Below are 25,911 nucleotides of genomic sequence, written 5' to 3'. Positions count from 1 at the left end.
TAAAAATGGTCAAACGAATTTTTCAAAAAAATTGTTTCCTTCTCCACAATGCCTAGATTTCAAGCCTTTTCTCTTGCTGCAAAATACTATTTTGAACACCAGAAAGGAGACATTAGCTTTTGTTTGCTGAGCGGCTCCCCCCCTCCGTTTCCCCCGCCCACCAAGCTGATACACGCTGGAGAAGCAGCTGCCCCCTAGCTACTCGCACACCCACTTCCTCCTCCTCCCGGCAGGGGCCACACTTCCTGGCCTCCCTGGCTGCTGGGTGTGTCCATCCCTGAGTCGCAGACAGTGGCTTGTGCCTGAGAGGAATGGGGGCCTCTTGCAAGCCCATCTCCCGCAGAGCCAAGATGGAAGGAGCAGAGCGCCCCCCCCCCCCCCCCACCCAGCAGGAACACCCCTTTGGATTTCACTGGAATCCCAGAGAGCTTCGATTGCGTGAAGATGCCCAGGGATTTCAGTTACAGCTGTGAGCTCTCTCCTGTCTGAACAGCAGGTCATTTGGGTGTAAATGCAAAATAGAAAAACACGCTGGTATTTTTCCAAACCATTGCTCCCGTTTAGAGGGAAAAATAAGATAGAACCAATGATGGGATGGCTTGTTCTCCACTGGCCAGAGACTGCTAGACCCCAGCAGGCTTCAGCGGGGGCCTCTCCCCTCCATCTCTCCCTACCCACCGTCCAAGGCCAGGCCTGCATTTCGCCCCTGTGAGCAGCTGATTCTTAAGGACCATCTCTGAGCTCCAGACCCTGATCTCTGGTGGCCTGGATGCCTCACACACATTCTGTCCCAAAGCCAACCTGCGACCCTCACCCCACCAGCCAACCTGTTCTTTTCCCAATAACCTTCCTTCATCCAGGCTTGAGCTGAAAACTTGGCACCTCCCTCCCTCCTTCCCACACCCCCTACCCTCAATCTATCAGGTCCTGTTGCTTTTACCTCCTAGATGCCTAACCAGTCCACGTCTCCATCCCTCTGCCATCACCCCCATCCTCTCCCGCCCAGATCATTCTCTAAGCTCCTGCCTGGTGTACCCACCTGGTCTCCCGGTCCCCTGCAACCCATTTGTCACTCTGAGCTCTATGATCTTTGCAAAATTTGCAAAATATGAATCCTGTTTATGCCATCCGCTTCCCTGCATCAGACACTTCTAAGCTTCTCCTTGTTCTTAAAATATGACAGCAGCCCACAAGGCCTGCAGGCTGGGCGTCTACCTCTCCAGCCTCCCCAGCCCCCACTCACCCTGACCTCTACATCCTAGCCCCACTGGTTCCTCAGTCCTACGCCCACCATGTCCTCTCCTGTCACAAGAGCTCAGCCTATGTGGACTCTTCTGCCTGGAACACACTGCCCTCCTTACTCAGCATTAGTGTGCTCCCATGTGTCCCTATGTGTCCCTTTCCTCAAGGAGCACCCGACCCTCTCACTGAGGTCAAATTCTCCCCCATTATAAACTTTCACAGGGCCACATGCTTCCTCTTGTCACATTTTCTGTGGTTGTAATTTCACTACAGGCTATCTATCTGCTCTATCATTATTTGATTCAGCACCCCCCCCTCACCTCTACCCCAGGCCCTTTGCACCTGCTCTTTCTTCTGTCTGGAATGATCTTCCCCCACATATCAGCATGGCTGGACCCCTGGCCTCCTCCTAGTCTTTCTTCACATGTCACCTTCTCCATAAGGACTCACAAACAACCCTGCTTAAAACTACGTCACCCCCTCCCCAGTCCCACCCTCTCCAGCTCTTTCTTTGGGGAGTTAATATCTTCAGGCACATCACTAATTCATGTTGTGTGTCTTGTTTGATGTGTTGCTCCCTCTCTACAGTGTTGGGCCACAGGGGCGAGAACTTTCATCTGTTTTGTTCATTGCTATATCCCTGGTCCCTAGAACAGTGTCTGGCAGAGAGTAGACCCCAATACATACTAAGAAATTCTTCCAAATTTCTAATAATTTTAGGCAGGACCAACTTACCTGATCTGTACAGTGGGCACAGTGCCTGGAGACAACAGTGCTTTTAAGAATTGCCAAAAATGAGTGCATTTTTTTTTTTTAATCGGGGGGATGGGGGTTGGGTGGGGATGAGAACTCTTAGGCCGAGGAAGATAATCAAATACATAATGTTATCAGATTCATCCGTAACCAACACATTCCTAAAGGAAAACTGCAATATTGGGGGGGAGGGGAATGCCTGAGGCCACCAGAAGTCAACAGTGGGCCTGTTTCTGGGGCTTTCGGGCGAGCCCTGGAGGCGGGAGGGGTGCGGGCCGCTGCGGGGCGGTGCCGCTTTAAGGATGCTCTGCGGGTACCGGCCCCGGGCGGCGCGGGATGCAGCGTGACGTCACGGCCCCGCCCCGCGGGGTGATGCTGCAGCAGGAGCAGCAGCAGCAGCAGCAGCAGCAGCAGCAGCGGGCCGGGGGCTGCCGGGCAGGGACCCGAGCTGTGCGCGGGCCAGGCGGGAGCCCGGCCTCGGAAAGGGATGCCTCCTGTCTCGAACCACAGGTACCCCCGTTTCCTCCCCGCGCTCCGCACAGCTTCCCGGCTCCGCGCTGGAGCGACTCGGCGTAGGCCCCCGGGTGATCAGAGTGCCAGGATTGGGACTGGAGGTTGGCCCGGAGACCTTTGTTCTTCCTTAATGTCTAACTAACTGACCTGTAAATGGAGCCCCCGGTGTCGCGCCCCCCACCACCCGAGCGCAGAACCCCGGGCCCACTGGTGGGTAGCGGCTGGCTGACAGCTTGGTTTCACCCTGGCCAGCAGGGCGCGCACACGCTGCCATTTGCCCCAGGCTAACGCTGTGCTCATTGGTGCCAGAGGCCTGGTCCCGGGTCACCTGGGCAGGTGTCATCAGCTTCCGGTTCGCCTCCCGCCTGAGGCTGAACCCTCCAGAGGGCAGGGGCTTCTGGGAGGACCTCTGTCAGCTTCCCAGGATTAAGCTGATGGTGAGTTCATGGCCCAGGAGGGTTCCTGCTTCCTCGCCAGGGCTGAAACGGGAGGCTGATGGCAATTCAGTTCATTCTGATCTCATCAACAAATAACTTCTCAAATTATTTCTGAGGCTACCATACTGCTTCTGTTTTTCAGCTTTTATAGGGAAGTAGAGTCAGGTGCTAAGGAAACCCAGGTTCAGTGACTGACCAGGGCTTTGGGGATCAATTGGTTGTCAGGGAGGGGCGGGATTCTGGAGAGCTGAAGTGAGGGATGGGCCCCGAGTCAGTAACCATTTAGAACACCTCCTCGGGTCCACGCAGCCCTTCGCTGACTTGGGAAGGTTTCCTCGAAGTATTAGCTTTGGGAATTATTGGAAGGTAGAGTGGGGAAGGGATGTGGTCCCGTGGGACCCCAGGTGCAAAGCCTGTGTCCTATAAAGAAGAGGAGAGAGAGATGAGGAAATGATTTGGCTCATAGTAGGGTAATTTTTAGCATTCAATTGACATGGGCATTGTTATTAATCATTTGTGGTTTAATCGTCTGGTGCCATTTGAGGGATTTGTTACTTGAAACATCCCCTGTATTCAAGAAACACGGTGGGCACAGCCTAGAACCTTTGTGGGGCCAGGGATAGACATATATATATATATATGTCTATACCTCTATATATTTATATATAAATATATATATATGTATATTGGAACTGAACTAATGCTCATAGTGTGATCAGGATAGCAAGATGGTCTGGTAAATATTTGTATTCATGTATTAAAATTCTATTTCATTATTTTAAATTTCACTATTTTGAAATTTCACTATTTCATTATTTTGAATTTTAAAGCATTCTTCTTAAACTTTCATGGACAGCTTTTAATAAATGTATTCTTGAAACAAAATAGTAACGCCGATCCCCCAATTCAAAAATGAACCCTCCAGGAAGACTTCTGAGAAGTCCAGGTTTCATTTCTGGCTTAGATGCTGGGGGGGTAAGGCAAGGGAGTGGGGGTCTCCCTTTGGCTAGAACCGGCTTTGGGCTGTGTTTGAACGCTGGGCGTGGTGGGTGGGTGTTGGTGACGTGGTCACATCAGAGGCAGAGACACGGGCTAGCCACACAGTTCATAACCCTTTGCAAGAGTGTGCTCCCACCATATGCTATCTAAATCTGAAATTCTTCCAAACTGGACCGTGGTTCCAAAACAAAAGGCAAGATGTCTATTGCCCGTGCACTAAGTTCCCTTTATGGGGGTAAAATGCTGATGGGAAAGAGTGGTGCCCTGTGCAGGGGCGAGGAGCCGGTACAGAGGCCAAGAGGGAGTAGTCACCATAGTGGGGGTGGGGTCTGACCGGACAGATGGGGTCAGGTCAAGCTCTCCCACACACCTGTGCTAAAGGTCTCCCTTCTGACTTTTAAGCAGATGGTGTCATTACTCAGTGTTCAAAGGGCTCCTTATTTCTGTGGTTTTAAGGAATGAGTGAAACTCCAGGAAATGCTAACAGGCACCTGGGTTTTGGAAGGCAAGACTGGCCAAAGGACAGATTTTTCTGGAGTATTTATGATGGGCCAAGCTAGAACAGGAGGAACAGAATCAAGAATTTAGCTTTAAAAAAAAAAATGAAGTTTGACTTCCTCTTCATAAAGGTTTTTTTAAAGAAAGATTTATTTATTTTAGACAGAGAGAGAGTGTGTGTGTATGTGTGTGTGTGTGTTGGAAGGGAGGAAGGCAGAGGGAGAGAGAGAGACTCTCAAGCAGACTCCCCTGCTGAACACGGAGCCCAATGCAGGGCTGGACATCACGATCCTAAGTTCACGACCTGAGCTGAAATCGTCAGGATGTTCAACCGACTGAGCCACCCAGGCGCCCCAGTTACGTTTTTAATGAAGTATACCTTGCCTACACAGTTTTTAGGTATATCTTTTCTTCTTTTAGAGAGAGCATGGGATGTTTCTAAGGTCACAAGATAAGCCATCTTATCCCCAGCTGTCCAAGAAGGAAGAGTAGATTGGGTCTCTGGGTATGTCCATCCCTGGCCTCTCAGTGTGAAATCCATCTCGTAGCAGAGGCGGCTGGGTGGCTCAGTGGGTAAGCATCTGCCTTCTTGTTCAGGTCATGATCTCAGGGTACTGGGATCGAATCCTGAATTGGGCTCCCTGCTCAAGCGTGGGGTCTGCCTCTCCCTCTACCTCTGTGCTCTCTCTCTCTCTCTCAAGTAAATAAATAAAATCTTAAAAGCAAAACAAAACAGGGCGCCTGGGTGGCTCAGTCATTAAGCGTCTGCCTTCGGCTCAGGTCATGATCCCAGGGTCCTGGGATCGAGCCCCGCATCGGGCTCCCTGCTCGGCAGGAAGCCTGCTTCTCCCTCTCCCACTCCCCCTGCTTATGTTTCTGCTCTCGCTCTCTCTGTCAAATAAATAAATAAAATCTTAAAAAAAAAAAAAAGGCAAAACAAAACAACATAAAAGAAACCCGTCTCTCAGCAGGGCCACAAGGCCCTTCGTCGCCAGCTTATCCCTCCCCAATGACTTCCTCTCACCACAGATCTGGCGCCCAACGGCTACACGTGCATCTCCTTGATGCAGGTGCTTCCCGCTGCTTAGACTCCTTCCCTCCACTTTCCACCCAACTCAGGGGCCAAAACTTTGCCTTTCTTTTATCTCTGAGGCCTCGGAGTCTTGGTACTTAGTACTCAGCCAGATGGGAGAATGGGTGTGTAGGTGAAGGACAGGTGGGTGAGGCATGGGTGTTTGGAAGGGAGAAGGGCGGACTAGACAAGGAATGGGTGGGGTGTGGTTATAGGTGGGATGGATGGGTAGGTGGAAGGGAGAATGAATGGGTGGACGAATGGGTGGTTGGGTTAACACGGGGCTTTGCATTCTGCTGGGGTGTCTCTCAAGAACATCACTTCCACCGCCGCTGTCTTCCAGACAGAAGGAAGACAACCCCTGAGTAGATGGGAGGGAGTTTAGGAGACAAATCTGGAGTGACGAGGCATTTTGGACGAGGTATTTCGGATGAGGGCTTCATAAAGAGCTTACAGACTAGTGATAACAAGGTGGAGGGTGGTGAGTTAACATCAGAAATCAGAGCTTCATTTTTAAAGCTTAAAAGTAGTTTTGGCGGGGGGCGGGGGAAGCCGGTAACATTTATCATGGTAACTAACAACAGTCCTGGTCAGGAAGCCCATCGATGTTGGGAAAGTTGTCTTGAGTTTGGAGCCCACTTCTCAGGCAAGAGCTCAAAGGAAAATAGGCAATTGCTTTGTCGTGAGCAGACGGGGTAGGCTGTCACCAAGGCTGGCCAGAACCCTCAAAGGTGCCCCTCGTGTGTTTGTCTCCGGCTCTTTCCCTCTGATCTTGGTAGCCTTCCTCTCCCTGTGCTTAGTAAAATTGACATTGGCTAAAATGCACGGGTCAACGTATTAGAATCAGTTCTTTGAATATTTACCATCTAGATTCATTCCGAAGCAGTGAAAACAGCTGCACCCAGGAACAGGCCTCTAGGCGACAGTTTGCAGACTCCAGGGGGCACGAGCCCAGGCCAGAGTCCTTGCTAATTCCCTACCCGGGGCCTGGGCGTGGGGGAAGTTCGTCTACAGGATGATTTAAAGACAGAGGCTATCTATCTATCATCCTCCCTAGTTCTTTGTGTCCCCTGCTTCCCCCCCACCCCCCGCCCCATAAACAGATTACTCAGGGTGTCATCTAGGACACGTGGGATTCAGGGTGTTTGGTTTATTTCTTTAAAGAGCGGATTTTCAAACAAGAGCAAACTCTCAGTTCTCCTGACTTGACTAAAGATTCACTCATCCACTGGGGCTGTAAGGAAAGGCCTGGAATTAAACTCAAGCATTTGCTTTTAGGCAAGGGCCCCAGCCTCCCAGGAAGAGGAGACATAGTGACAGGCAGGGGGACCGCTGTGACTTTCCGCCCCGTGAAGGAAGGGCTGTCCCCTGACCGAGCACAGGTGCTCAGGTCCTGCCCCAAGTCTGGTCTCCCCACCTCTCTGCTCCCCGGGGTAAAATTCATCCTGAATATGGGTGCAGGTCCTAAAATAGTCTGGCACCCTTCAGAGCCAGAGGGAGCCCGGCTGCTCCCACCTTCCAGGAGGTGCCTTGCCTGGCCCTCCTTCTGGAGCCTCTTTAGGGGACGGTCCCCTTGAGCTGGAGTGCAGGGACCTGAGGACGGGGGTCATCCCCCTGAGCGGTGAGAGAGTGCCGGCTGTGGTCTCCTGGTCTCATCCCCGAGCAGCAGGCCTCCACTCTGGGGGGGCACATTGCTAGCCTCTGAGAACCCCTCCCTTCCCGCAGGACAAGGATAAGCAGATGCCAGTCAGGGGGTGTGTGGGGGGGAGCCACCTGGAAAGATTAACTCTGATGGCGGAGGCCCTGGTGAGTGACTGTCGCCCCCAAACGGGCTTTCCCCACAGGAACACCCACCGGCCCCCCCTACGATGATCCCCCCGGCGAGCAGCACCCCTCCAGGAGAGGCCCTGTTCCCCAGTTTGGCTCCTCAGGACTTCTGGAGGTCTCAGATCTCGGGCTACTCGGGGTCCGTGACCCGGCATATCAGCCACCGGGCTAACAACTTCAAACGACACCCCAAGAGGAGGAAATGCATTCGCCCTTCCCCACCCCCACCCCCCAACACCCCATGTCCGATCGAGCTGGTGGACTTCGGGGACCTGCACCCCCAGAGGTCCTTCCGGGAGCTGCTGTTCAATGGCTGCATTCTCTTTGGCATCGAGTTCAGCTATGCCATGGAGACGGCGTACGTGACCCCGGTGCTCCTGCAGATGGGCCTGCCCGACCAGCTCTACAGCCTGGTGTGGTTCATCAGCCCCATCCTCGGTGAGCCCCAGCTCAGCCCCAATGGCGGATGGCCTCTGGACACCTTTGGAAGCTTCCGGAAGCCTGAGTTGAAGAGCTAGAGGGTCCCAAGGGGACGAGGGGGAGCAAGAGGGAAGCTACATTCATGGGCTGGAGCCATGGGAGAACACAGTGGGGTCACCACACCCCGTAGTTTAAGTGACTTTGTCTAAATCAGACCACAGAATGGGCATTTCACAGACCCCAGGGATTCCCGCCTTCGCACACGGAGCTGTCGTTGGAGGATCCAAGCCCCAAAGCTTGATGTGGTTTGGGTCTGGGGAGGTCCTGGAATTTTGCGGATTCCCGAGGAAGGTCATGGCCGCTTAGTGCCTTACAGGGGCCTGAGTAGAAAATGTGGGCAGAAGCCGAGCTATTCCAAGAGTCTGTCTTCTGTTTTTCCGGTTTTCTTTGGGGTTGTGTGCCCCAAGTTCCATACTTTATTCACTTGACGCTCTGGGACATTTGGGGGCAGGTGTCTGAGGGCTGTGACGGGGCTGTCTCTGTCCAGCGCGGCGTGCGGGGTGGGTTGGGGGGGGACCCCGGCAGTGACCCCTGGCCCGCTCTGTTTCAGGATTCCTACTGCAGCCACTGCTGGGTGCTTGGAGTGACCGATGTACCTCAAGGTTTGGAAGGAGACGCCCTTTCATTCTTGTCCTGGCTATAGGTCTGTTGTTTTGGAACTGAAATAAAGTGGAAAAAAAAAAAAAGTCCCCAACTGCTTCCTCTTAGCAAAATCTAAAATAGCGTTGACCAAAGCAGCAACACAGATAAAATTCCACGGGTGGGGGGCAGCGAGTGCCCTGTACCCGGTCCAAGTTAACCGGCCGTCTCTCGCCCTGGGCTTTCCAAGAACGAGTTAAGGTTTAGGTCCTTCCCACTCTGCTTGACCGAATAAAGACCGCAATGCAAGCAAAATCAAGAACAAAACCAAAAAACCAAAAACCGTGGTGATTCTGGAGGGGACTTTTCCCATGGGCTCTGCTTAAAGTTTGGTGGAAAATGAACTCTCGGGGCCAGCCTGGGGGGGGGTGGGGGAGGACAGAGCTGCTCCGCGTTCCAGGACGTGACTTTGTTTCTCCATCCGCAGGGGCGTTGCTGGGCCTCTCGCTCCTGCTCAACGGCAGGGACCTGGGCACGGCGCTGGCTGACTCGGCCGACAACCACGAGTGGGGCCTCCTCCTGACCGTGTGCGGGGTGGTGCTCATGGACTTCAGCGCCGACTCTGCCGACAACCCCAGCCACGCCTACATGATGGACGTGTGCAGCCCCGCGGACCAGGACCGCGGCCTCAACATCCACGCGCTCCTGGCAGGTAGGTCTCCGGTTGGCGCAGCGGCGACTTTCATGGGGGCATTTCCGATCGCCCCAGTGCAAAACCCAAGTTGTAAAACTCAGATATGGGGGGGGGGGGCGCCTGGGTGTCTCGGTCAGTGAAGGGTCAGCCTTCAGCTCAGGTCATTGTCCCGGGGTCCTGGGATCGAGCCCCACATCGGGCTCCCTGCTCTGCGGGAAGCCTGCTTCTCCCTCTCCCTCTGCTGCTCCCCCTGCTTGTGCAAACTTTCTCTCTCTCTCTGTGTGTCCAATAAATAAATAAAATCTTAAAAAAAAAACCACTCAACTAAATGGATGAACCATGAGCTGACTGAAAATACCTATTTCAAACGATATAGTTCAGCAGTATTCTGTAGTGTTGGCCTGCGCGCCTACGTGCACGAGCTACACATGTGCGTGTGTAAGTCTCCGAGTGCGTGTGCCTGCGGGCACCTGATTCTCGCCATTCGAGGAGTTACTGTCTACAAAGTCGCCGCGAGCCCTGAGTTCGCCAGCTCGGAGTCCCTGCCCAGGAAGGGGACAGGGTTGGGTCTCACTCTCACCAACCCCATCAGCACTTCAACCTGTTTTCTGCGTTTCTGTCTAAAGACACTTTCTGAACGTGGATCACAGATCCACAAACACGGGCGCGTGGCCGACAGCGCCAGAACATGTGTCAGCTGACCTCACGCACATGTTTGCCCCCTAAGACACAGCACCGCCTCCTGGATGAGCGCGACACGCGGGGGCCATTTTAAACGGTGATGTCACCCCCACCAAAAAAGGCAAAAAGTCCACAGAAAAGTGGCATCATGTAGACAATAAAAAGTTTGGCTGTTCACACCCTTGAGGGTCGAAATAAGGAGGCAGAGCGTCGCCTTGTTGGGCCTCCGTGGACCTGGTGTGTCAGGGAACCGGCCAGGGCTCCCCGCTCTGCCGCAGCTGGTGTGGTCGCGTGTGGCCTGGGTACTGACCGGTCACAGTGGAGTGAGCAGGGAAATTGTCACATACAGAGTCTGCCTCTGATGAGGAGTAGAGCACACGCGAGTGCCACGCACTCACACACACGTGCCGCGGACACACACACACACGCCCGAGCTGCATGTGCGGCCAATGGGAGAAACGAGCCTCGGGAAGTGAGACATGAGGCAGGAATGACCACGGAGCCGCAGAGCCCGTGCGGTGAGCAGAAGGGAGGGGTGCGGAGGGCGAGCCTTACCCTCCGTGACCCCACACGAGAACGCTTCGAAAGAACTGACTGCGGACAGGAGAATTCAGTACGATGTTTGCTTATCACAGTATCCCCGGGAAAGCAGTACTTCGGCTTTCTTCTATGAAACACGGACTAAAACGGTCCCGTTCAAGAAAGCGTCGGGAAGTGTTTCTAAAGGTCAAGGGGAAGACGTAACAAGACCGGCTTGCGCAGGACCTGGGTGAACACGGGGGTGAGGCCGGCGGCTCCTCGATCGGGAAGCCTGAATCAGTTCTGGGCTTTTCCTCCTGTTCAGCGCGATGTTGGGCAAACGGCTCAGTCTGTCCAATCCCAGCTGTTTCTTCTAGAAAATGCCCTCTGTCTCTGTTTGTACACATGTGTGCTTGGGGGCAGGGAATTTCTTCAGGGCTCTCGGCGGGGCCAGTGCTGGAGTGTGGGGGGGAGCAAGGAGGACCCCGTTTTTTACTTGACAGTCTTCTGAATTGTTGCTTTTCTTTTCTTTATAAAAAGATTTATTTATTTATTTTGGAGAGAGAGAGAAAGAGAGAGAGAGAGCACATGCACAGATGCACGAGTCGGGGGAGGGGCAGAGGCAGAAAGAGAGAGAATCTCGAACAGACTCCACGCCGAGTACAGAGCCTGACCCTGGGCTCGATCTCCCCACCCTGAGATCATGGCCTGAGCCAAAATCAAGAGCCGGATGCTTAACCGACTGAGCCACCCGGGTGTCCCTCATTTCTTTTTTTGTTCTGTTAGAATACACATCATTAAAAAAAAAAAATTACACCATCTTAACCAATTTTAGGTGAACAGTTTGGTGGCATCGAGCACACTCCCGTTGTGGTGGGGCCATCACCACCGCCCACCCCCATCACACACACACACAACTTTCTCATCTTATAAAACTGAAACTCTGTCCCCACTGAACACTAACTCCCGTCCCCCACGCCCAGCCCGCAGGCTCACCATGTGCTCTCTCTGTCTCTGCCATTTCGACAGCTCTGAGTCCCTCCTGTGGGTGGCCTCACACGGTGCTTGTCTTTTTGTGACTGGCTGATTTCACTTCGGACAATGGTCGTCCCTGTTGTGGCAGGTGTCAGAATGTCCCTCCAGTGTGTGCTGGAATAACGCACCGTTGTGCGCAGAGATCGCATCCGGCTTCTCCATTCCCCTCTTGCTGGACACTAGACGGCTGCCACGTTGCAGCTGTTGTGACCCACGCTGCTACAGACTTGGGGGGCTTTCGGTTCTTTGGGCTTTAAACCGAGACGTGAAGGTGCTGGATCGTACGGTAATTCGATTCTAAATTTTCTGAGGAGCCCCCCACCAACACTGTGTTCCGTGGTGGCTGCCCCATTCTATGCCCCACCAGCGGGGCACGGAGGCCCCGATTTCCCCCACGTCTCCGCCAACACTTGCTATTGTCTCGTCGTTCTGATACAACCCGTCCTGACGGGCGTGAGGCGGGATCTCATTGTGGCTTTGGTTTGCATTTCCCTGACGCCTCCCGGCCATTGGTGTGTCTTCCTGGGAGAAATAGGTGGGAAACAGATCTGTGAGTCCTTCGACCATGTTTGAATCGGGTTGTCTGTGTTTTCGAGGCCGAGCGATGTCTTGTTTCTTCCCCCTGAGAATATATTTGCTTCAGTCATTGTTTAAAAAAAAAAAAAAAAAAAAAAGGTCAATAGAGGTCATCTCAAATCTGACCTTATTTAAGGGCCACAAAATAGCAATTGTGTCTTGGAGAGAGGTGGGAGACGCTCGTGGGGACCACAAAGGTGGGGAGTTAGGAATACCAAGAGGAGGGGCGACGTGAAATTCCAAGGCCCGTAGGGACAGTCGGGGACAGATGGGGGCGCTTCGGGGGGGGAAACCGTGAAGTGATGGGTTTCAGGGCCACGTGGCAGCTTGAGGGGCCCGTGGAAGGCTGAGCTGCGGGTGTCTGAGCCCAGGCCTTGCCGCAGAAGTTCCGCTTTACAAGTGGCCGGTTCTCCCCAAGGCGGAGGGCGGCCAGGTCGCACGGGTGGTTTGCATTCAGCCGCAGCAGGAGAAAACGGAGGAAACTCACCTCCCAACCAGCTGGAAATGTCTCTGAACTCGAGATAAGATAAGGCCGCAGTCCCCGGGATGTAGCAGCGAGGTGGGCCAGGGGTGCTGGGGATGTGGGAGCGGGCGACGGGGAAACAGAACTTTCTGGAGCTAAGTGCTGCTGGCTGGGCACAACGTGGCATCGCCCACATTTTTACGCCGTGCTGCGTGCATCAGCTTGCCATGCACCTGTTCTCCGAGGCCGTGGGGTGCCGCGAGCAGGAGCAGAGGACCGGGTCCCTGCAGCCTTGTTGTTTCCTGCTGGCTTGCTGAGCCGGAGAGCGAGGGCGGCCGTCCTTGGTCACCATTGGGGGTGACCCCTAGTGGTGGCCGCACATGAGGACGCGGGCCTCAGGCGAGCACGACCAGGGTGGCCACGTGAATTCCACCCCCCACGTGTGTGTGTGGTCTGTGTGTTGGAGATGAGATCTTCCCTGTTTGCCTGGCAGTGACCCTGGGGGGCTGGGCCTCCTCGAAGGGGACTGTGAGCCAGTGTGGACATTCAGTAATCCAGCAAAGCCACAGGTAATTGGGACAGATGTGGACGGATGGGCACCATGCTATTTGCTCTGGGGTCAGGCAGCCCCAGGGGGTGGCCCTTAGAGGAGAGGGGCCCCCCCAGGGGAATCCCATTCTCCTTCACAGTTTATCTGGGGTTTAGGAGGGACCGATGCCGGATCTGTGTCCTTGCAACGGATTTGGCCACTGAGTCAGACGCGGAACCACGACTCGCGCGGGCCCTCCCCCACCCCCCTGCCTGCTCGGGGGTACTTACCCCTGCTTCTCTCCCCAGGCCTCGGAGGAGGATTCGGTTATGTGGTCGGGGGCATCCACTGGGACAGAACCAGCTTCGGGAGAGCCCTGGGCGGGCAGCTGAGGGTCATCTACATCTTCACCGCGGTCACCCTGAGCGTCACCACCGTCCTGACCCTGGTCAGCATCCCCGAGAGACCCCTGCGGCCGCCCGGCGAGAAGAAGGCCGCCATGAAGAGCCCCAGCCTCCCGCTGCCGCCTTCGCCGCCGCTGCTGTGCGAGGAGGGGGCGGGCGAGCCCCTGCCGTGCCCCGCGGCCGGCGGCCCCTACGCCAGCTTCTCCAGCCCCATCTCGCCGCTCAGCCCGCTCACGCCCAAGTACGGCAGCTTCAGCAGCAGGGACGGCTCCCTGACGGGCCTCAGCGAGTTCGCCTCGTCCTTCGCCACCTCCAACATCGACAGCGTGCTCATCGACTGCTTCCCGGCCGGCGCCGACCCCTACCTGGCCCTCCCGGGCAGCGCCCCGCGGCCGGCCCTCAGCGTCAGCTTCCCCCGGGCCCCCGACGGCTTCTACCGCCGGGACCGCGGCCTCGGGGACGGGCGGGAGGGGGCCCTGGCCGCGGGCCCCGACGGGGACGTGCTGAGGGTGGGCTCCCTGGACGCCCCCAAGCCGCGGTCGGCCGGGATCCTGAAGAGACCGCAGACCCTGGCCATCCCGGACGCGGCCGGAGGGGGCGGCGGTCCCGAGAGCAGCCGGAGGAGGAACGTGACCTTCAGTCAGCAGGTAGAGGTGAAGGGGGGAGGGCAGAGGTCAGAGGGCGCCGGGGCCGCACCCGTCGCGAGGTAGATGGAAAGAGCGGCTGCCGCTCTGGGAAACCCGCCCGAGCCCCGCCCCGGCCAGCGGCCTCGGACGTCGGTGGGTCGAAGCCCAGAGGCCTGCGCGCGGCGGGGGGGGGCGCTGGGCCCGCGCCAGGGGGCTCAGAGGGCCTGTCGCGGGTCCGGCAGCGGCTTAACGTGCCGGTCCCCATCAGAGGGACGCTGCTCTGAAACGCGGCCACGTTGGCCCCAAGATAGTTGGGGCGCAGAGGGCCCCGGAGTGCGTTTGTCAGAGGCACCCGCGGTGTTTCTCCCAGGGCCCCCCGCGCGCTTGGGCTGCGCCACCGTGGGCCCCGCAGAGCTCAGGGTCCCCCGGGACGGACACCCCACGGAAGGCCTGGCGGACGAGTCTGGGCCCTCCCGGTGTCCATCCTCAGCCGGCCCCGAGGCTGTCGAAACTGGATTCTAAGAGGCTGCGGGAGGCATGGACTGGCCGGTGAAGAACTTTCCAGAGAGCTGTTTGTGTGGTGTTTCGTATTCATCAGATGGGCGGGGAGGCCACCAGCCGACACGTGAGACTCGCCGCCGCCAGAGTCCGCTGTCACCTCCAGGGAAAGAACGGCTCTGCCGCTCGCTTGAAGCAGACCTAACAGTGGTGGGCCCGCCTGCCCCCAGCGGGGTCACAGAGTGAGAGAAGGTTCTGGTGAGGACCTGGAGCTTCTGCGAAACCGTGCGGCCCTGAGGGCAGCAGGCGGTCACTCGGGGGCACGGCCTGCTGCCCTGCGCGGCGTGTCCCCGAGACCTGAAGCCCCCCCAGGCCCCGGAGGGTTTGCTCCTCAGCCAGGCGGCCCCGCCCCCACGCCCGGCTGGGCTGACGGACGCCCCAGTTCGGGAGAGGCTGACCGGAGACGCATTTTGAGGTTGCTCTTCCTTTTCTCTCGGGTTAAAGGTCAAGGGCGTCCACACGTCTGGTTCGCTCTTCTTCGTCTTGAGAGTAACTGTCCCCTTGCTGTGAGGATGGGTCCGTGTGGCGAAGTCCCGAGGGTACCTCCTGGGCTCAGGTCCGGAAAACGTCTGAAGAACCGAAACCCACTAGAGGGTTAGGCAGTCCTGTTACCGTTGGAAGAAAGAGATCTAATGGCTCGAGGGTGTTAGCCTCGTCCCTTGATGACATCAGAGCGCTCCACGGGAGGTCTTGTCAATGGCGGGTCACCCGAGGCCACTTCCAGCAGTTCAGACGGCGTCAGATACAGTTCCTTAGTTACGGTTGAAACTCCCGTTCGAATCCTTTCTTCTAGGTCCGTTCTCAGGACAGCATCATTTATGAGCCTGCTTTAAAAAATTACTTATTTATTTATTTATTTGAGAAAAAGAGAGAGAGAGAGAGGAAGAACGAGCACAAGCAGGGGGAGTGGGAGAGAGAAGCAGGCTGTCCGCTGAGCAGGGATCCCGATGCGGGGCTCGATCCCAGGACCCTGAGGTCATGACCTGAGCCCCCAGGCACCCCATGAGCCAGCTCTTTGAGGAAAGGAAAGGTCGTGAGTTACCTACGAACGCATCTAGCCTCGGGTGGGCACGCAGGTGTCATTTCAGCGGTCTTCCTCTGGCAGCCGTGGACAAGCCCCGTGGACATGACTGCCCATGGACCTGGTATCCTGGGCTCTTAGCTTCCTCTGGGTCTCCCCACTTGGCCGACAGCAGCACGGGCTCCCTCGGTCCCGGAGTTGGGGCGGCGTCCCTTCCTCACCCCAGCTGCTTGCAGAACGGTTGGCTCCCCCAGCTGGTGTCTGGCCAGACCCAGGCAGGGCGACCAAGGAGTGACGCCTTCCCGTGCCAGGAAGGGTTAGCAAAGCAAATCAGGGAGCGGGTTTGCCGCGGGCCTGGTGCTCCTGGGCCCCAGAGAGAGACCGCATCCCACGCCGAGGACCAGAGGAAGGGTGTTTGCTCCCAGCACCTGCTCCCTCGGCCGCCCCAGCCTCCATGTAGGCGGGAGTCCCACCGGCCTGAGAGAACAGGGGACAGAATCCCAGGCCCCTTGCAATAAGTCCCTTTTATACTCTGCTGTTCCAGAAAAGAAGGGACATTTGTAACATCTGGATTTGAACTGACCCATAGTTCTCATATTTCAAGTGTGTCCCCCATTGGGCAAGGTATCCACTCCCTCTCCGTGGCACAGATGGCTCACCCTGTGGCCACAGGGCTTGTTTGTGGCTGCTGCGGGTGTGTGACGAGACGACCTAACGCTGGCTGTCCTGTTCAGGGTGGTGCTGCACAGGGTGCATGTGTGCGTGTGTGCACATGTGTGTGCATGTGTACATGCCGTGTGCGCACGTGCATGAGAGTGTGTATACCCACGCGCGTGTGCACGCACATGCGTGCCCTGTGTACGTGCCCATGTGCACAGTGTACATGTGTGTGCATGCACGCACGTGTCCATGTGCGTACATGTGTGTATGCACGCGTGTGTGCGGGTGCGTGTGTGCACTGCGTGTGTGCATGCGTGTACACGAGTGCGTGTGTGCCCGTGTGTGTGCGTATGTGCGTGTGCGCGTGTGTGTTTCTGCCTCACTTTCTCATCGCAGCAAAACACACGCGTCCCCGCGACGGCCGGAGCCCGGTGCCCTGACGAGCGGCCTGTGCGCGCTTCCTCTCCTTCCTCCCCAGGTGGCAAACATCTTGCTGAACGGCGTCAAGTACGAGAGCGAGCTGGCGGGCTCCGGCGAGCCGGCGGGGCAGCCCCTGTCCATGCGGCACCTCTGCGTCACCATCTGCCACATGCCCAAGGCCCTGCGCAACCTCTGCGTCAACCACTTCCTGGGTGAGCCCCCGGCCAACCTCCCCGTGCGTCTGCGTCCCGGTCTGGGGCTCGCTGCTGGGGACGCGGCTGCCTGACCTGGGGCTCCCGCCCCCGCCAGCCTCCCAGGGCGCCCCAGAGCCCCGCGTCCTGTCCCGAAGGGACACTTTCCATGCATGTGGACTCCCCAGATGCCACCCAAGGTGGGGCATGGGAAGGGCCAGAGAGATGCCTCCTCCAGGCAGCCCCGAAGTAAGCCAGGTCGTCCAAACAGAGGCACAGAGCAAACGGGGCACAGAGGTGCCCCGTGCCGGACACCTGGTCTCCTCCGAGTCCAGATTCCCGTCACCAAAAGCTTTTCGGACCACTCGCAGTTAAGTGACGGACGCTGCTGATGGGGCTTGGGTCTTAAGCCCATCTGGGCCTCACTGCTGTCTTCCTCCTCAAGCCAAGACAGACACACACAGACACTCCCACGTGCCCGCAGGTGCCCGGCACTGGCCTTGAGCCCACGAGCCCTGGCGTTCCGATCGCCATGGAAAAGCCCGAGCTCACATCTCATTGTTTGGGATCTCCTTGCCGTCAGGCTGTCGAGCCTCTGAGGATGATTACAAATTTGAGATGCTCCGGGGCTCTCGAGCACTGTGGGGCGTAAATCAGGATGTCTCTCTAGAAGGCAATTTAGCACCAGGCAAGAATCTTAAAAATGCCCAGAGCCCTTCCCCGGTGACCCTCCCTGGTGTTCTTGGCAAGACGTGATCGGAGCTGTTACTGGGCATCTGCGTCCCGGGGATCCGCCAGCACGATTCCTGAGAGCCAGACGCGGGGAGGCAGGGGCGGGGAGGGGGGGTGCGGGGGGAGGCAAAATGCCAGCAGTGCAGGAGCGGGTTAGATGGAGGAAGGGCGTGTCTGCCTCGTGCAATACTTCGCTGCCATTGAAAGGGGCTGTTTAGGAACACGAAACGGCATAGGGAGGTGTATATGATAATTATTGGGGTTCAGGAGGTCCAGCAAACGCCACCCCTTCCTCTACCAAAGACGACACTGACACGGGCATCAGAGGAACGGAGCCCTGCGGTGTCGACGGGAGGGGCCCCAGCAGACCTCCATCCGCATCCGCGGTCACGTGCCACCCCCTCGTGCCCGTGGCGTGTCCCCCTTGCAGAGAGGCGAGTGAGGGGCGGGAGAAGGCAGCTGGAAGGCGTGAGGGGTTCGCTCTCCTCATGACGATAGTGTTTAGGCAAAGGACAGAATAGGACCTTTCAGGCCGCAGAGCCTGTGTTTATAAGACTGTATTTGCTTAAAAACAAAAAGAGGAAGAAGACCGCTGGGGAACCTGCGCGAGCTTAGCAGAGGTCACGTGCTCTCGGGGTAGCGAGGCCGCAGGTACTTTCTCCGTCAGGTTCCGGGTCCACAGGAACCGTGAATTACTCTGAGCCGGGGTCGAAGCACCTGCGGGCGGAGGCGGGGCCGCAGGGCCGCTGGTCACCAGCCCTTCCCCTCCGCCAGGGTGGCTCTCGTTTGAGGGGCTGCTGCTGTTCTACACGGACTTCATGGGTGAGGTGGTGTTTCAGGGAGACCCCAAGGCCCCGCACACGTCGGAGGAGTATCAGAAATACAACAGCGGGGTCACCGTGGGCTGCTGGGGGATGTGTATTTACGCCTTCAGTGCTGCCTTCTACTCAGGTACCCGCCGCCCTGGGGGGTGCGGAGGGGGCTCGGGGGCCCCCGTGGGAAGTGTGGCTTTAGTGGGGTCGTGGGATGAAGGGAGGTCCGGGTCTTCACAGTCGTGAGTGTGGCACCCCTGTTTGGGACAACCTGTTGGGGCCAGCGGGCAGAAAGGCCAGGCCCGGGGAGGGAGGGCAAAGTGGGGGCTTCGGGACAAACACGGAGGTCACCTCTAGGCGGGGGTGTTGTCTGCCAACCCCACCACCCCCATCCTTCCCATGTGGATTCAACGTGGCAACTGGTCCAGAGGGAGGGAAGGGGCAGCTGGGAAGGGGGGTGGGGGGAGGGTATGTGGGGAGAGCTAAGCCCAGAGGCTGCGGGGACCCTGAGGTTGGCGGTGGGGGACCCAGGGGACACGGGAAGCCGAGCTGGGTCCCTGCGGGGAAGCCTGGGTGCTGGTGGGGCACCGGCAAATTTTCACCCCGGGGTCAGCCCCAGGGTTCCGTCAAGAGCCAGGCAGTGGGCGCTTTCGGCCTCGCGGGCCACAGCCTTCGGGGAAGCACCGGGCGCGCCCCCAGAGGCTCGGAAGCCGCCTCGGGTGGACGAGATGCTTCTGTCTAAGGCGCGTGCGTGGCCGAGTCCCAGTAGGACCTCCTTTATGTTTGACGGGAACGGATTTCAGACAATTTTCACGTGTCACAAAATACTTGTCTCCTTCTGATTTTTTTTTTTAAACCATCTAAGAATATAAAAACCGTCCTTCACTCTAGGCCAGCTTGGTTTTGCCTCCCTGTCCTGCACCCCGAGCCCTTCTGCTGTTTTGGCCCAAGATCCCTTCACCAGCACCCCCACGCGCCCACCCCAGGGCCTGCCGTCCCTCGAGACCCCCTGGCCCGGGTGCCCCCAGAGCCGTCGCCCCAGGCTCCCCCCCCCCCCCCCAAGCAGGCCTTCTGGTCTGGGGCGAGCTGCCGGCCAGCAGTAGGGACAGCCCCAGGGAAGCGGCCCAGTGGGGGTGCGGCGGGCTGCTCATCTGCCTTTCCGGCCCGCAGCGATTCTCGAGAAGCTAGAAGAATACCTCAGCATCCGCACGCTGTACTTCATTGCCTACCTGGCCTTTGGCCTGGGGACCGGGCTCGCCACCCTGTCCAGGAACCTCTACGTGGTCCTGTCCCTCTGCATAACCTACGGGATTTTATTTTCCACCCTGTGCACCCTGCCCTACTCGCTGCTGTGTGATTACTACCAGAACAAAAAGGTAAGGGCCTCCGGTTTCTGCTTCGGGTCCCAAAGAGGCCCGCCTGGGCCTGGCTTGCCCCGTCCCGGGGGCCTGGAGAAACCCCACCTGAGACGTGGCCCGGGGAGCAGCCCTGCGTGGGAAATGGGGGGCCTGTTTGAACATTCAGAAAGTCGGCTGCTGAGCACAGAGCATAAATGTGAGCGGGGAGAGGCCCGGGGAGGCCACCCCCCGTCTGTGGGGGAGGATCGCGCAGCGCGGACGGTGGCAGGGGAGGCCCACCCCGTCGTGTCCCCTTCTGGCAGGTTTTGGGGTCGCCTGTTAGCACCGGGCCTAGGGCGAGGCAAGGGAGGCCCTCACCTGGGACACAAAACACCCAGTGGTCAAGGTCGACGAAAGGTTAACCCGGTATTACTAAAGAAAGAACGAGTACCGAGGCTTCCGCTGATCAGAGTGTCAGGACTTTGAAGACGGGAACTTGTAGCCCCCGGGCGAGCCAGGGCGGAGGCCTAAGGCCAGAGGAAAAGCCCCGAGACTCGATCCCGTCTTTATGTAAGATTCTGACCTTGGGCTCAGCGTGGATTGTCCTTGAGCGGCTGGCGGACTGGGGGCCGCCGCACACCACCGTGCCGTCTGCCCACTCCTGGGTCATCGCGCCGCCATCAATTCAGAGCCCAAAGAAACCCCATACCCGTGAGCCGTCCCCCTTCCCGTCCTTCTGCCCCCAGCCCCCGAGACCCCGAAGCCACTTTGTGCCTCTCTGCATTTGCTTGTCGGGACGTGTCACGGAGGCGAACCCGTGTCACACTCGGTGTCATGTTTTCAAGGTGCATCCAGTTGTGGCCGGGGCACGGCTTCCTTCCTTCCTGCCCCGACAATGCTCCCACCAAGGATTTTTTTGCAGTAACTTGGAGATTTGAAAATACTGCATTAAAAGATCGCCCTGACCCCTGGGTCTCTCACACACACCCCCCTTTTGATTTGGGGCTTTGTCCTCTCCCCCAGGCTTGGCCCAGGAGGCGTCCTGAGTTGCTTTAGGGGCTTCCAAGTATCTGATGAATTCAGCCGGGGCCGGCTCTGAGCACGGTGTTTTTTGGGAAAAGTCACACCTGCCTGGGACTCCAGGCATGACAGTGAGCCCGCCCTTGGGCCCGAGGGTGGCAGCCGTGGCGGCCCCTCCCAGCCCCTTCCCTGCCAGCCAGACACACTCACAGGACACACTCACAGGCAGTGGCCACAAGGAGAGCACCTCCCCCGGGTCAGGAACGGTGGGGACAGAGGCTGTGATGGCTGGAGAGCGAGCCCTGCACTGCCAGCCCAGGCGGGGAGGGGACGTGAGTGATGCCACCCCTGTTGGCCGGGGCCTCTGCTTTCCCCCAACCCCCGTGGCCACCATCCCCTTGTCCGTTCCCTGCAGGCCTGAGACCCCCTTGACTGGGGAAAACAGACCGGGGAACAAAGCCGGTTCTTGGTGGGAGGCTGTCCCACCCCGTGCGAAGGGACGCCGAGAGCCTCGGGTCGCTCTAACTGAATTTGGTCAGCACCCCTGGAAGCCTTGGGCCGCTTGCTTGTAGAGTCTTCTAGAGGCTCACATTCTGGTCAGTCTCTGCCCAATCGCAGGCTCAGGGCTCACCTGTGATCGCCAGCCCCCCACCCCCCGCACCCCTGCTGAGGCCTTGCCGACTGTGCATAGACATGGGGGGAGGCACACTTTCCCCAGGACACGTGCGTGCGCATTCACAGAGCACCTTGCGGGTGCCACAAGGACACAGAGGTCCGAATGCCGGAGGCCGGCCCCAGGCAGTACACACAGTGTCTCGGGGACGGGGGGCACCCATCTGCTGCCTTGTGGGGGGTGGTGGCCCTTGCTGGGAGCAGAGGGAGGGGACCCACCCCACCTCCAGCCACCATCACTCCAACAGCTCTGCTCAGAGGGCATGTCTTTACCCCTAAGCCCCCATTTGGTGCCAGGGTGGCACGGAGGGAACGTGGCCTGTCCACCCTAGGGGCCACAAGGGGCTCAGCAAAGCAGCCCAAGGAGCAGGCACGGAACCATGAGAGGCTATTTCAGGGTGTGTGACGGCCGCGCAGCCGACAGAGGCTGGGAGAGGGGATGAGCCGGGCCGCGGAGTGCCCCCTCAGCCCGGCAGGCCGCCTGTCTTTCAGGGGAGAGGAAGGCCAAGGCCATGCCGTCTGGGCCGGGGAGAGCCTCCGTCCGCGGCCGTGAGTCGCGGATTCTTCTCGCCGCCGTCATCTCTCCGAGCACAGACGTTACTAAGCTCTTGGCTGAACTCCCGGCCGCGCGTGGGCCGCTCGGGGGCCCGGGGCCTGCAGGCGACGTGGGGCCGGGTCCCGCCGCGGCCCAGGGCTCCGGCTGACGGTGTCTCCTTCTGGGTCAGTTCGCAGGGTCCGGCGCGGACGGCACCCGGCGGGGCATGGGCGTGGACATCTCCCTGCTCAGCTGCCAGTACTTCCTGGCCCAGATTCTGGTCTCCCTGGTGCTGGGGCCTCTGACCTCGGCCGTGGGCAGCGCCAACGGGGTCATGTATTTCTCGAGCCTGGTGTCCTTCCTGGGCTGCTTGTACTCCTCCCTGTTTGTCATTTATGAGATTCCTCCCAGCGACGCCGAGGAGGAGCACCGACCCCTGCTGCTGAACGTCTGAGCCCCGAGCCCCGGCCTTGGCCCCGAGCCCGTGCCCAGGGGTCTGGAGCGGGCCGCCCGGTGAGAAGCCCGAGGCCCGGGTGGACGCGGGCCGGGCCTCCTGCGGAATGTACATATGTGATAAAACAATAAACGGCGGCCGCGAAGCCTACGGTTTCTCGTCGTGGCTCTCCCAAGGGTGGAGAGGTGCCCTGGGGAGCGGGCTGCTCCCCGCGGGGGCTCGGGAGGGGGCTCCGAGGTGGGTGGAGCTCAGTGGCCCTCACCTGGTGGCGACGTTGCCACCCCGGCCCCGCCGGGAACACATTGGCGATGTCTGGAGATGGTTCTGGTTGTCACAACTCCAGTGGGTGCCTGCCGTCCGGAGATGCCTTGGGCCTCCCACTGTCACAGGACGGCCCCCACAACGAGGAATGCTCCAGCCCCAGAGGTCAATCGTGCCAAGGTGCAGAACCAATCTCCTGCCCACTGCATCCCAGAATGGAGTCAGAGTGCACAGTGCTTTTGGGTCAGAAGGCTTTGTACCCATTCAGCCATTCATTCATTCATTCATTCGTTCATTCTCCCCCCATCCATCCATCCATCCATCCATCCATCCCTCCCTCCCCCCACCCTACAGACAGCCATCCAGTGCCCTGGGGGTGCAGGCAGTGGTAGGTGCTGGGGTCCAGCTGTGAGCCAGTGTCCGCCCTCGTGGAGCTGGTGTAGGAGGAGGCAGACAATACACGGAGGTCTGTGCCCGAGGATGGCACGGTGAGTGCTGTGAACACGAGCAGGGCAGGAGGATGGGGTGACAAGGGTGGGGAGTAGCCTGTGCTAGGGAGAAGGGCGGTGCCCTGGTGAAGAGAGGAAGACATCTGAGAATGGAGGTGGCAATTTGCTTGGTGTGTTTGAGGGATCATAGGCTCCAAAATGCTTGAGTCGCAGCATGTCTGGGAAGGCAGGAACCTCCAGGAGGAGGAGCGGACGCCCTGGTGAATGCAGATCTGCCCTCTAGCTTGCCCCACCCGCCTGCACCCACCGTCTTCCAGTTGATGGACTGCGTGAGTCGCAGACTTCTTCTGTGAGGGCCCTTTGCCGTGTGTCTGCTCGTCATCTTCCATCAGTCGACCCCTGAGCTGGCTGAAGCCCTTCCCGGTGCAGCCGGGCGGGCTCTTCCCCCCCAACTGTGAGTGCTGGCCAAGTGTGCCCTGAGGGGGTGGGGTGTGGCGGGCCACTGGTGCACCTGCCCGCTGCACTGGAACTGGGCCTGGCCCCCAGCACCCCCACTGCATGGTCCCTATATTCAGGGGACACATAGGAAACACTGATCACCAGTCCCCAAAAGCAATGGGGGTCCTGGGCCCACCGCCAGCCTCTAAGGAGAGTCTGAGGTTTTTGAGCTGTTAACATGTCCTGTCGTCTGACAAATTAGGGACAGTAGGTGTAAACCCCCTGGACTCTGCAGGGCACCTTACCCACCTCCCCACATGAGCCACAGCTTCCCCAGTGCCATTGCCTGCTGGTCTCCTGAGCCTATTGAGGTGGCTCCTGTGGGGTTCTTGGAGTCCAGGTGTCCCCTCTCTGTGCCCCCAGATCTGGCCCAGGATCTCTGCCCACTTCCTTGCCCCCCAATTACCCTTCCTGTGCAACCTCCACCCTGCAGTTAGGGGAGCTATAAACATGCCTCAGTGCACCCCTTCCCTCTTAACACTTTCGGCGGGGGTGTTTCTCGGAGCCTAAGGAACCAGGTCTAAACTCTTCACACCTGACGAGGGCCCTGCCTGTCTTCCCAGCCCGTGCAGCCCCAGAGCCCCCTCTGCCACAGATGTGCTCATGCTCTTCCCACAGGTGAAGTCTTTCTACCTCTTCGCCGCCCATTGACTTCTGAGTCATCGATTTAGATCCATCTAAAATGCCACCTCCTCCGTGCAGCCCGCCCTGGTCGGAATCAGTGAGTCCTCTCTCTGTGCCTTCATGTCATGCCATTTTACCCTTGGTGGTTACAAGCTACGTGAGGCAGGTCTTATCCTCCCTGCTCCACGTGTAGGTGAAGCAGAGAATTTTGGTGACTTTTCGGTCATGCAGTTCCTTTGGGCCTCGTTTGTCCCATGGTTTGCCTTGGACTCCAGACTCATCCTCCCTGCGTTTACATTGCTTTCGAGAGCTTTAGATGTTTTAGAAAATGTGGTTTTGGATGGGTGTCCCCTGGTCTGGGATGCTTTTGCCCAAAATGGTCAAATCTTCGTGCGAGAAAGAACAGGGAGGTTTCCCTCTCACTCCTGGCTTGCCAAACCTTGGGCTTTCTTCCTAGAACTTTCTAAGTAAACAGAGATTGCTCTTACACGGGGGCATCTGCACAGAGTCGGTGGGCGGAGCATAGCACTGGCCGCTCAGGCCAGCACCCAAACGCTGCCCTTGACCTTCAGGTCTGTTCCCAGCAGATGGCAGTGGGAGCAACCGCAGGATCCAAACCATGAGGCCCGGGACTCGCTGAGGCCACCATCACTTGATTTTCCCATCTCAGAGAATCACTCTCCGGACTTAACAATGGAGCTGTGATGATGGTGAGGACACGGACCTCTGCTCACGGGTCCTCAAGTCCTCCGCTGGGCCCTGCGGTGAGCTAAATGTCTTCTGCAGTCTACTGGCTTCATCCTCCCCAGCGAGGGGGAGGAGCTGGCCTGACTCTGTTTGGTAGGCGGACCTACACCCGGAGATGGGCTCCCTAAGTGCTTGGCCCAGGTCACACACGGTCACACACTTGTACCAAGGATTCTGACTCCAGACCTCAAGCTGCTTGAAGTTTCTGGAGCAAATGGTGAGCTGCCGTGGTCCTTCCCTGAAGTCTGTCTCTGTCTGGCCACGATAAGAGGAAAGGGAAGGGAAGCCTTTGCTCCATGGACCCGTGATGAGACCGACGCCCTCCAAGCCACTAAAACCGGGCACTCCTGACTGATGCCATTCCTGACTTTCCACTCAGCAAACTTGGAAAACGGACTCTCGTCCCTTGCTGCTGCTCGGGAATGCACACACCAGTGCATCTGCCTGCGGCCCACAGCATCTACAGCAGACACTGAACGTGGGGCCAGGGGGCCAGTTGTGAAACCACAGGCTTCATCTGTCTGGTTTCTGTCTTCCCAGACTGTTGGACCAACTCTAGATCCTGGGCTGGGATACGGGGACTGGGCAAGGTGCCCATCACACTGGGTCACAGGTTTCTATTTTTAAGGATTTTATTTACTTATTTGACAGAGAGAGGGAGAGAGCACAAGCAGGGGGAGTGGCAGGCAGAGGGAGAGGGAGCAGCAGGCTCCCCACAGAACAGGGAGCCCGATGTGGGACTCGATCCCAGGACCCCGGGATCACAACCTGAGCCGAAGGCAGCTGCTTAACCAACTGAGCCGCCCGGGTGCCTTGGGTCACAGGTTTTGAGGGAATGTGACAGAACTGACAACGGCCAGGGCCTGCTATGTAGTGGGGCGCTCAGCTTCAGGGACCTCCAGGTCACGTATGCAGGGTCTGTGGATGCTGTGCCGTCGTCCCGGCCATGAGCAGGTCGGAAGGCCCCTGAGGACCCTCTTCCTGAAAGACTCA

The 25,911-nt window shown here is 58.2% G+C and overlaps 1 protein-coding gene across 4 annotated transcripts; it reads left to right on the top strand.

Annotated features, from left to right (window-relative positions):
* Positions 1–2,366: 2,366 nt before the first annotated feature.
* SLC45A1 (solute carrier family 45 member 1) lies at positions 2,367–24,255 on the top strand. Of its 4 annotated transcripts, XM_047728705.1 has the most exons (9): positions 2,367–2,505; positions 7,359–7,779; positions 8,372–8,464; positions 8,888–9,112; positions 13,206–13,948; positions 16,645–16,798; positions 18,284–18,460; positions 19,492–19,697; positions 22,076–22,501. In XM_047728705.1, the coding sequence occupies exons 1-9, from the start codon at positions 2,368–2,370 to the stop codon at positions 22,337–22,339; spliced, it is 2,421 nt and encodes an 806-aa protein (XP_047584661.1). In that variant the 5' UTR covers position 2,367; the 3' UTR covers positions 22,340–22,501. The 4 variants fall into 4 exon arrangements, with proteins under 4 accessions (XP_047584661.1, XP_047584664.1, XP_047584662.1 ...); XM_047728706.1 differs by lacking the exons at positions 2,367–2,505; positions 22,076–22,501 and adding an exon at positions 24,166–24,255; XM_047728708.1 differs by lacking the exons at positions 7,359–7,779; positions 8,372–8,464 and having other exon boundaries at positions 2,391–2,505.
* The last annotated feature ends 1,656 nt before the right edge of the window (positions 24,256–25,911 follow it).

This window comes from Lutra lutra, chromosome 4, assembly GCF_902655055.1.
Source record: "Lutra lutra chromosome 4, mLutLut1.2, whole genome shotgun sequence".
In the NCBI taxonomy this organism is placed as follows: domain Eukaryota; kingdom Metazoa; phylum Chordata; class Mammalia; order Carnivora; family Mustelidae; genus Lutra; species Lutra lutra.
The sequence above is the reverse complement of the archived record's forward strand: the minus strand, read 5'-3'. Positions and strand labels throughout refer to the sequence as shown.

Bases quoted from the DNA above. Each gene is read 5' to 3' on its own strand.
- SLC45A1 (XM_047728705.1), top strand. From the start codon at position 2,368: ATGCTGCAGCAGGAGCAGCAGCAGCAGCAGCAGCAGCAGCAGCAGCGG. The intron at 2,506-7,358 runs GTACCCCCGTTT...CTTTCCCCACAG, and splicing joins CCTCCTGTCTCGAACCACAG to GAACACCCACCGGCCCCCCC. The intron at 19,698-22,075 runs GTAAGGGCCTCC...CTTCTGGGTCAG, and splicing joins ATTACTACCAGAACAAAAAG to TTCGCAGGGTCCGGCGCGGA.